The sequence below is a fragment of the Muntiacus reevesi genome, chromosome 10 (genome assembly GCF_963930625.1).
Source record: "Muntiacus reevesi chromosome 10, mMunRee1.1, whole genome shotgun sequence".
Taxonomy (NCBI): Eukaryota; Metazoa; Chordata; class Mammalia; order Artiodactyla; family Cervidae; genus Muntiacus; species Muntiacus reevesi.
In genome coordinates, this window is record NC_089258.1 from 43,310,869 (window position 1) to 43,322,516 (window position 11,648).

Below are 11,648 nucleotides of genomic sequence, written 5' to 3' on the forward strand. Positions count from 1 at the left end.
CCACAAAGTATCTTTCATCCACTCTCTTCTTTTCATCATTATCACTTATAGTCCTACTGCAAAAACTTCCTAGACCATTTCTCTGCTCTAGTTAGTCTCAAATCACAGTAATAAGATTCATGTGGAAAAGAATAAAAATCACAAAGAATCTTTCAGCTAAATTAACATGTTCACAGCTAAAGTCATGATCAACCACCTTAGATCGGCATTATAAATGCGTAGCAATTAGAGACCAGTGACTAACATAATATCATGTCAACTGCATTTCAATAAAATAAAAACCAGTGAGTAAAGCAGCTACAGAACTCCTAACTAGATCAGAAAATCACATTAAAAACTGTACTTTTACTCACAGACAAAACCCTCAGAAACATTTACTCTAAACAGTATAGAGTGCACAGTGACCCTGGAGTTTTGCGACGTGGAGAAGAGAGAAGCTTCAGACGATTTAAGGACTTTAAAAGTCTACCCATTTCTGTACTAAAGCACAAAGCTCAACAAGAAACTAGATAAAGGGGATTCAGGGTCACACAAGTTTGCAGTAGTGTTTCCATCTTTACCTGAAAAGTTTTTCCACCAAAGGTAAACAGTCCACTGTCAAAGTCTGGCGGTATCCCAACGGATCCAATCTTTTCCTAATATTAAGATACTTTCTTTCTGCAGCTGTAGTCATCTTATGTTCCAAACTAGGTTTATTCACTTCCAAAAATTAAAATCCTATAAGAAAAGAGTGAAACATCATTCTATTATCAGTTATTATTATTGTTTAATGTTTTAAAAAAGGATTCTTTTATTATGAAGCAATTATTTTTTTTATTTTTCAGGCAGACAGCTCTCTAGAATATTTAGATTGATTTAAATCCAATGCTAATGATATCCATGCTGCTGCATTAAAATAAATATCCCCTCATAAACTTAATACACAGAAGTTAAAACAATAAAACCTCTAGAAAAAAGAAAGAACATTTTTTCAAGCCTGAGACAGGCAGAGAATACTTAGAGAAGCCTCTTTTAAGTTTTTCTTTTAAATATAAAAGAGAAACTTGATAAATTGGATTTCTTCAAATTAAAAATGTCTGCTTATCAAAATATATCCTTTTATTTGACAAAACAAAAACTTAGAAGAGTAGGAGAAACATATTCATAATATCTAACAAAGGATTTGTATACAAAATACAGAAAGAATCCTTACAATTCAATAATAAAGATAACCCAATAAGAAATGCAAGGCTAAGATTTGCAAAAGATATTTAAATGAGAATAATCATATGAAAAGATGCTTAACACCACTAGACATCAGAGAAATACAAATTAAAACCACAATGAAATATAATTTTGTCCATACTAGAATGGCTAAAATTAAAGGTACAATACTAAATGTCTTCAAGGACTTGGAGTAACAGGAATTTTCACATTGCTAAGGAGTGTCAAATCACTGTGGAAAAGTCTGTGGGAGGGAGGCTCAAGAGGGACAGGATATATAAGTCCTCATAACTGAGTCACGTTGTAGTGCAGCAAGCGCCAACACAACTTGTAAAGCAATTATCCCCCAATTAAAATAAATTAAAAAGTGTGGCAGTTTCTCATAAAGGTAAACATCTAGCCTATGACTGTGTAATTCTACTCCAAGGTACTTACTCAAGAACATGAAAACAAACATCTATAAAGAGACTCTACAAGAATATTTGAAGCATCTTTATTCATGATAGCTTCAAACTGGAAACAAACTATACAGAAGAAGGATAAGGACACTATACTTAAACAATGTAATATCACTCAAGAATAAAACAGAACTGGTACCTGTCAACAGTATGGATGAATTTAAAAACATCTGAGCAATAGAAGCCATGATTATATGAAGTTCAAAACGGGCAAAATTAAACTATGTACATAGAAATCATAACAGCTGTCACCTAGAGTGATAGGGGTAGTTGGAGCCTGACTGGAAGGGCGTGAGGGAGTTTTCTTAGGTAATGAAAATATTGTGGTAATGGGGACAGACATCACACCAATGTATACATTTATCAAAGCTTTTCAAATAGCATATGTAAAGTTTACTGAGATTAAAAAAGAAAGACCCCAACATGTAAGTATCTCTGGACATCTTTTTATCCTTGTCTTTTAAAATATCTATGAATATATCATCTATCAAACTGCCCTAAAATGGAGTTATCCAAAGATCACTTCTTTAAAAAAACATGCTCTCTTTTCTAACCTTTGCCAGGTAAATGTGGTCCTAGTACTCAATATTTCTAAATCAAACAAAAACTTTGTTTTACATCTGTATTGCTTTTCACAATTTATATAAAACATGCATGGATATGAATATATGCAAAATTGGATCCTCACAACTACTATGAGGGAAAAAGGGTCAAGGACACCCTCCACATTCAAAGATGAGGAAAGGCTGCCTAGAGACAATAACTTTTTCTAAATCACAAGGTCACCCAAGCAGGTGGGCAGTCAGGTCTCCTGAGTCCTGACCCAGCGCTCAGGTTTCTGCATTATGCCGCCTCAACGTACTAGATGACTCCTAAGTGAGTACTACTCCTTGATAACTTACTAGATGACTCCTAAGTGAGGACTACTCCTTGATAACTTACTAGATGACTCCTAAGTGAGGACTACTCCTTGATAACTTACTAGATGACTCCTAAGTGAGGACTACTCCTTGATAACTTACTAGGTGACTCCTAAGTGAGTACTACTCCTTGATAACTTACTAGGTGACTCCTAAGTGAGGACTACTCCTTGATAACTTACTAGGTGACTCCTAAGTGAGTACTACTCCTTGATAACTTACTAGGTGACTCCTAAGTGAGGACTACTCCTTGATAACTTACTAGGTGACTCCTAAGTGAGTATTACTCCTTGATAACTTACTAGGTGACTCCAAGTGAGGACTACTCCTTGATAACTTACTAGGTGACTCCTAAGTGAGGACTACTCCTTGATAACTTACTAGATGACTCCTAAGTGAGGACTACTCCTTGATAACTTACTAGGTGACTCCTAAGTGAGGACTACTCCTTGATAACTTACTAGGTGACTCCTAAGTGAGGACTACTCCTTGATAACTTACTAGGTGACTCCTAAGTGAGTACTACTCCTTGATAACTTACTAGATGACTCCTAAGTGAGGACTACTCCTTGATAACTTACTAGGTGACTCCTAAGTGAATATTACTCCTTGATAACTTACTAGGTGACTCCTAAGTGAGTACTACTTCTTGATAACTTACTAGGTGACTCCTAAGTGAGTACTACTCCTTGATAACTCCTTCCTACAAATCTCTCCCTCTCCACATTCTTGTTAGCCTTTTCTCTGAATGACGTCCCCATTCTATGCTAGGTTCTTTCTAAGTTCCTTCCACAAGAGGGACCTGACTGATGCAGGTGTTCTAGAAAAAGTCCTGAAGTCAGAAGTGCACCTGTCAGAACAAGAACCAGCAGGGCCTCACAATTCAAACATGCCTCCTTTTCGTCTGGTATCAACTTTGGTTACCCAGAAAGAACACATCCTCACATCCTTCTGAGAGAGAATATGAGTATTAAAAAAGAAAAATCATCAACACATACGACAGATGAAAAAGATTAAAATCCTCTCAGGAAGGACAAAAACACATTAGGCTTTCCCCACCCAAGCATGGGCTTCACCACCAACACAACGCGCCCGTCTACATCATCCGAACACTGCGGTCATACTGAAAGTTTTCCAGCAGAACAACACAAAAGGGAAGGTTTGGAGGTCCTCCACGCGTACGTGTTTGGAACTACCCACTTCCTTAACTTTAGGGAGCTCACGTCTGAAAGCCAGCGCATCTTATTTTTACAAAAGTATCCTGGGCGTGTGTGTGTGTGTTTGTGTGTGTGTGTGTGTGTGTGTGTGTGTGTGTGTGTGTGTAATCTCCTGTGTATATAATAAATATGCACAAGGGCTAGAAAAACAAAACACCCCAATCCTGGGCGTGTGTGTGTGTGTGTGTGTGTGTGTGTGTGTGTGTGTGTAATCTCCTGTGTATATAATAAATATGCACAAGGGCTAGAAAAACAAAACACCCAATCCTGGGCGTGTGTGTGTGTGTGTGTGTGTGTGTGTGTGTGTGTGTGTGTAATCTCCTGTGTATATAATAAATATGCACAAGGGCTAGAAAAACAAAACACCCAATCCTGGGCGTGTGTGTGTGTGTTTGTGTGTGTGTGTGTGTGTGTGTGTGTGTGTGTAATCTCCTGTGTATATAATAAATATGCACAAGGGCTAGAAAAACAAAACACCCCAATCCTGGGCGTGTGTGTGTGTGTGTGTGTGTGTGTGTGTGTGTGTGTGTAATCTCCTGTGTATATAATAAATATGCACAAGGGCTAGAAAAACAAAACACCCAATCCTGGGCGTGTGTGTGTGTGTGTGTGTGTGTGTGTGTATAATCTCCTGTGTATATAATAAATATGCACAAGGGCTAGAAAAACAAAACACCCCAATCCTGGGCGTGTGTGTGTGTGTGTGTGTGTATAATCTCCTGTGTATATAATAAATATGCACAAGGGCTAGAAAAACAAAACACCCCAATCCTGGGCGTGTGTGTGTGTGTGTGTGTGTGTGTGTGTGTATAATCTCCTGTGTATATAATAAATATGCACAAGGGCTAGAAAAACAAAACACCCCAAACCATCATTAACTAGGTTATCTCGCGAATCCTCCCTCACTGAACTAAAAACAGTAGAGAGTGGAAGAGGGGATGTTTACTAAGGTGCCGGACAAAGGTTAATAAATGACTCGTCCTAGGCTTTGGGGCACTTTTGTTTTACAAAGAGCCTGTATGATTCTTCTACGAAAGGGTATTTTAACTTTCAAATCAACCCATCAGTCGGTAGGAGGCGGATCTGCTGGAACCGCACAGACGCGCGGCGAGCGGGGCCGGAGGAACCGGGAGTCCTGGCAACCCCAGGCGGACCTCTGGGCCGCAGTTCCACGGTCGGGCGCTGAAGGGAAGGGGGTGTCCGCGGCGAGGCGACAGGGCTCCGCGCCCCGCCCGCCCGGGGCCCGCTTCCTCCCGAGGCCGCGCGGCCTCCCTCCCGGCAGCTGCCGGGCCCGGCCCGCGGGGACGGCCCTGGAGGCGGAGGCGCCGCCCTGCCCAGCCCTCCCGCCCCGCGCCGCGCTCAGCCGCAGCCCCGGCCGCCGCTCCCTCCGCCTGCGGTCGCATCTCCCCTCGCGCCTCGCCTCCCTCGCTGGCTCCTCCCGCCCAGACACCGGCTCCAGCGCTGGGACAGTTTGAAAATGGCGCGGAGAGACGATCAGGGCCGGCGCGGAGGAGGTGCCGCGGTTGCCTCGGTAACGGGAGCGGCCGACGTTTCGCCGCGCGCAGCGGGGACACGCCCGACCGGGATGGCTGCGCTGGGCCCCGGTGCCCGGAAACGCAACGGCCCGCACGGCGCGGGGCCGCGGCGCCCCCTGGCGGCCGGCGAGCCCCTAACTTCAGCGGCTGCCGGCGGTAGGACTCCTCCAAGTCGATCGCGTGCCTTGCTTGACCTTCTCGGCACGGGGTCAAAATCCCGCCCAGCCCTGGTCCCTGCCGCGGATTAGCCTTCACCCGTTCGGGGGAAGCCTTCGCCTAATCTCCAAGGACAGGCGCAATTGCAGCTTTCCGTGTCAGCCACCTAACACAGTTAACTGTTGCTCCCACACCCACGCCCAGATGTGTAGACCCTTATGATATACTTAGCCCGCTATGATGATATAACATCGTGATGTTTTGATCCTATGAGTTACAACTCATCCCGTCAAAACGTAATTATTTGTGTGTCTCTCCCTGCCGTCCCCAGTTGTGAATTCCTGAAGTCAGAGATTATTTTACTCAGTTATGTCTCTCTGGCACTAACCGCAATAAACATTTGTGAATGGAATTAAATCCAAATCAACTCGGTTTAGAGAGCTTGTTCATAAACAGAAAACACATGGTCAAATTGTAGAATTCTATTTCTCGCGTGAAAACTTCTAGATGATCAGAGACGAGCTCATTTCCTCCTTTCTGATTACTGCTCTGGCAAGTAGGACTTTCATTCTGAAAAGGTATTGTCTTTGCATGTTACCTGACTGCTTTGTGGGTTGTGAATACTGTACCCATTCGTGTATTGTTTTAACCGTTTCCGTTGTGTCTTGTCTGCCTTCCAGCATCCTTTAAAAGTTGTTTTGTGGCATTTCTAAGAGGAAGTGAGTTAGGTTCTGTAGATGGCTTTTGTAGTCTTGAAGATGTACCTTTATGCCGGACCAGCCGGGAGATTTCAGCGAGCAACACGACGCGTTCCTTTAGGCTAAGAAATAAAGACACAGGACAGATGGGGTCGAGAGGATCGCTGCAGTCAACGATGCTCCTTTATTTCTCTAAGCTTCATTTATACTTAAACCAAGAAGGAGACATCACAAAGAAAATTCTTCCCCATGTACATCATCTTAAGATAACAATAATTAGAACTCTCACTAGGCGCCAGAGCACAGGAATGGCATCCTGATTTAGATTAGGGGTAATCGTAAAGAGGCTATCTGTCTGCGTCTTGTGTGCATTCAAGGCTTACTAGTGTTGTGTTTATCTTTGGATAGTAAATTCAGAGGGGTGGCGGGACAGAGAGCTATGTCCTTGAAGGAACCCTTGATAATTAAGGCAGCTCCCAGAGTCAGCTCTTTCAAGCCGCTCCCCGCAGCTCCCCCTCTTTTATTTAGTAAAAGGGCACGCCTGATTCTTTTGGCGTAAGTAATTACTGTGTAGGACAGCCTTGATGTCCCACAACTCTGTAATGAATTTCTTTATGATACAAGGAGCAATGCACACAAAAAGCGCAAACACTAGGAGCACAGCCATGACCCCTGTAAAAAGAGGCCAAAGTGAGGTAATCGAGGGAAAATTGGAAAACAAACTGTTAACAAACTCTTCAGCATTTTTTGCCAAATCCATACTAGCCCGAGGAGCATTTTCTATATCAAGAATTTCCTGATGAAGTTGTAATAGATCCAAGGAAATGTTTTCATTATACCAAATACCATCTAAATGTAATTTTATCTTATTCCAAGGGGTCTCAGTATTATTATAAATTTTTGGAGTTACACAAATCCAACGATAATTAGCATGACATCTAATTTTTGTTCTCAGCTTTAACCCTTGCACTTCTTTTCCCAAAAATCTTACTGCATCATAGAGCGCATTTAGCCTATCTTTTAATTTTCTATCTATATCTTTTTGAACTCCTAAAGCTTTTGAAGTGTTCTTTGCCAAATCATCTACAATATTAGCAGTATGCACAGATTGAACTAAAGATACCGAAGCAGTAACAGCAGAAGCAATTAAAGTTATAAGAGTTACTACTCCCAGAATTATTAATCCTATCCACCTTCGTGGCTTAGCAAGGGCTGTACGCACTCTTACCCATAGTTTAAGCCCAGACTCTTCATACCAGGGCTCAGTAAGATTTACAGGCAACATAACAAAAGGTGGTTGTTTAACTATTAAGACTCCAGAATTATTTCTTATTCCCCGAATGCAATTGGTTAGGGTACAATTAAAACAATGAATATAATATTGACTATTTTTCTTAGTAAGATTTACAGAACCAGCAATAATCATAAATGGATAAGGTACACAAGCCCGAGGATATCTCCAGGTTGCATTCCAAAAAAGGTCCACCTTTAACCTTTTCTCCAGTCTGCAGGAAGGATCCGCTTGTTTCAAAAGCGGCCAGCAACTTCCAGACCTCAGTTTGATAAACAAGGGTGCTGCCAAGATTCCAAATTCTTGCTGCAAACTGTCTGTTACTTTCCTTTCCGGGGTTTCTCTCTGAGTCTGGCGACCAGTCTCACAGTGAGTGCGTGCTGTTAGGAATAGAATACACCGTAGCAGTCTCATTCCGGCAGAGTTTCCATGGCACTGCTATATGTTTCCCTTTTTGCCCCAGGCCACAGAATGGGATATCCTGGGGTCCCGTTCCGTTGCGTCGCTGTGCATGCCCTGTGAGCTTGGTCACACCAGGAATATCCACACTCCAGCCAGTGCTGTAATCAGAATATCCAACATCTGTAACAGTGAGACAACCTGAAACATTATGATTTCGGAAAAAACACATTGGTAATTGTGAAGAGGATCCAGTATAAGAAATGTTGGCATTCTGCGGAAAAATATGTTTATCAGAAAACCCCCCCAAAAGTATTGTGTCATTCACATACACAGGAACAGAACTCATTTCCCATCCAACAGGCTGCAAAAGAGGGGGATCAGGAACATACGCCCAGAAGACATCAGCATTCATGGAACTTATCTGGTTTAAAAGGAGTAATAAAGAAATTAATATACTAGTAGGAGAGGCGGGGGAAGGGTTTGGAGCATTCTCACACGCCATCTATAACAGGGCCTGTATCTGCTGAGCTGTCTGCAGCGGGGCTGTCTCCTGGATTGTGAGCTGTCTCATTCGCTCCACCAGTGATCTCCTCCACCGTGCGTACCAGCCTTTCCGGGAGCCAGCGCGGCGCTTCAGCATTCTGCGGGAAAACACAAACATGACCTCTCCCCCATGTTAGAACTGGATCCGGCCCATGCCATCTGCCTTCCAGCGGGTCTTTCCACCTGACTAATGACCGAACCTTTTTATTGTCATAGTGCCAAAAACGTTGAGCTGCTGATTTGCCATCCTGGTCAAGACTTAGAAAATTCAAAATGAATAAGGCATGGCTGAGGAGATTGTTAGGAGTAATAGTATATAAATTCCCCCTTTTTAATTTTTTCAATTGGTGCTGAAGGGTTTGATGTGCCCGCTCAACAATTCCTTGGCCCTGTGGATTATATGGAATACCAGTCTTATGCACAATTTGTAATTGGGCACAGAAGACTTGAAAATTGCGACCAGTATATCCGGGGCCATTGTCTGTTTTGATGCATTTAGGCAGGCCCATAGCAGAAAAGCTCCGTAAGCAATGCTGAATACAATGCTTACTAGCCTCTCCAGGTTGAAGTGTGGCCATGAGGAAACCAGAAAAGGTATCAACAGTAACGTGCACATATTTCAATTTTCCAAAATCAGAAATATGTGTAACATCCATTTGCCACAAATCATTGGGGAGTAAACCCCGAGGATTGACTCCATAAGTGGGAAGAACAAAAAACTGTGGGCAGGTAGGACAAGTTTTTACAATGTGACGAGCGGCCTCTCGAGAAATTCCAAATTGCAGCCGTAAAGAGTTGCTATTCTGATGGTGTATTGCATGAGAGGCCTATGCCGCAGAGATAGGGGTTAAGGAAGAATAACATACCATACGGGTGGCTTCATCTGCCAGAGCATTCCCAGCCGCTAAAGGTCCAGGAAGGGCAGTGTGAGCACGTATGTGCCCAAAAAAGCAAGGATGAGTTCGGGCTCAAATGAGATTCTGAATTTTCAAAAACGAGGTTTGAATAGAGGGCTTTGCAGCTCCAATGAGGGGTACTGTTTCAATGACTGAGAGAGCTCTGACAACATAATGACTGTCAGAGTATAAATTAAAACTTTGAGGAACACGTTGCAGAGCTTGGAGTACTGCAAAAAGCTCTACTTCTTGAGCTGATGAATATGAAGTTTGACAATAATAAGGTTCATTTTCAATCACCAAACTGGCCATGCCATTGGAAGATCCATCAGTAAAGACAGTTGTCCCCTTTTCCAAAGGGCATTGCTGCACGACTTTTGGAAAAATAAACTGATGCAGCTGTGCAAATTGTAACAATTTATTAGCAGGATAATGTTGTTTAATCTCCCCTGCATACTGTGCAAGCGCAATTGCCCAATCATCAGAAAATTGAGAAAGCCATAGTTGCTGTTCAGTTGAAAAAGGAATACAGATAAAGTGGGGATCCCTTCCTAAATAATTAACGGATTCCTGTCTGCCTTTGGCTATTACTTTAGCTACAAGAACATGATAAGGACTTAACACCCGTAAAGGAGAAACTGGCAAGTAAATCCACCTTAGAGGGTTATCTTGAAACAGGACACCTGTAGGTGAATGTTCTGAGGCAAGGATATAAAGTCCCCAAGGCCTTTCATAGTCACAGTAACTGGAATGCTGCTGTGATAAGGCAGTTTCCACTTTCTGAAGAGCTCGCTCTCCAGCTTCTGTAAGGCTGCGTGGGGAGGTAGGATTATTATCTCCCTTTAAGACATCAAAAAGAGGCTTTAATTCATATGTTGCAAGATGTAAATAGGGCCTAATCCAATTAATGTCCCCGAGCAACTTTTGAAAATCATTTAAGTGTTTTTAGATTATCCCTTCGCAAAGCAATAGGCTGAACTCCAAATGTCTCCCTTTCGAAACGAAAGCCAAGATAGGAATAAGGAGGAAAGGTTTGCACCTTTTCTTTGGCTATTATAAGCCCTGCAGCCTTCAAAGTTGGTTCCATGAAGGCATAAGCTGCTAACAGATGTTTTTCATCAAAATGTGCCAGCAGTATATCATCCATGTAATGCAAAATGTAAACATCAGAGTATTTTACTCGAGTCTCTTCTAATGCTGCTACAACAAATTTTTGACATAAAGTCGGACTATTAGCCATACCTTGAGGCAAAACTTTCCATTGATATAGGCGCATTGGTTGAGAGAAATTAACAGATGGAACACTAAAGGCAAATCGAGGACAGTCTTGAGGTGCTAAGGGAATAGTATAAAAACAATCCTTTAGGTCTATGATTATTATATGAGCATTTCTTGGAATAGCCATGGGGGAAGGTAAGCCAGGTTGTAATGCTCCCATGACTTCCATAGTTTCATTAACCTTTCGTAAATCCTGCAAAAGCCTCCATTTTCCAGATTTTTTCTTAATAACAAAAATGGGCGAATTCCAAGGTGAATTAGACTGTTCAATATGTCCCAATTCCAACTGTTCCTGCACCAGTTGTTGGGCAGCATCAATTTTCTCTTTGGAAAGGGGCCACTGATCAACCCACACAGGCTCCTCAGACTTCCAAGTAATAGGATCTGCGTGAATTACAGGAGGATCAGAGGTCCCTTCTAAAAATACCCAAGTCCACATCTTTTTGGTAAACTTTTTGTCTGAACAGGCACAACAGTTCCCTGATTATTTTTTCCAAGTCCCGAGGTGGGAAGAAGCCCTTGATCTAAAAGCTGATTACTAACCTGTTCACTGGGACTGTATAAATATACTCCCATGTGGGTCATAACATCTCGTCCCCACAAATTTACAGGGAGGTTTGGGAGGATATAAGGTCTAATGTCCCCTTCATGACCCTCATGGTCAGTCCAATGTAACAACTCTGTACTTTGTTCAGGGTTATTAGTTTGACCAATTCCTTGCAATGTTGATATAGCTATCTGTTTAGGCCATTCTCGGGGCCAGTGTCTCTCAGCAATAACAGAAACATCAGCTCCTGTGTCCAAAATGCCTGTAAACAACTTTCCATTTATTCTTAACGTTAACTCAGGACGATTATTAGTTATTGCCTGGACCCAGTAGGCGTCAGAGGATCCAAAGGCATTTTCCCCTCTCCTGGAAGCCAATGCTTTTCCTGTCTGCACCGCAGGGACCAATATCAATTGAGCTATATGCTGTCCACTAGCTATGGTGGTAATGCATTGCGGAGAATGGGCCATAATTTTGATTTCTCCTGTATAATCAGCATCAATT

The 11,648-nt window shown here is 42.4% G+C and overlaps 1 protein-coding gene across 1 annotated transcript in view; it reads right to left on the reverse strand.

Moving 5' to 3' along the window:
• Nucleotides 1-2,458, reverse strand: part of LOC136176511 (centrosomal protein of 135 kDa-like) — a 53,023-nt gene extending 50,565 nt beyond the window's left edge. The window contains 2 exon segments of the mRNA XM_065946811.1: nucleotides 561-717; nucleotides 1,801-2,458. Coding sequence (XP_065802883.1) covers nucleotides 561-673 — 113 coding nt within the window. The 5' untranslated portion in view covers nucleotides 674-717; nucleotides 1,801-2,458.
• Between the last annotated feature and the right edge of the window lie 9,190 nt (nucleotides 2,459-11,648).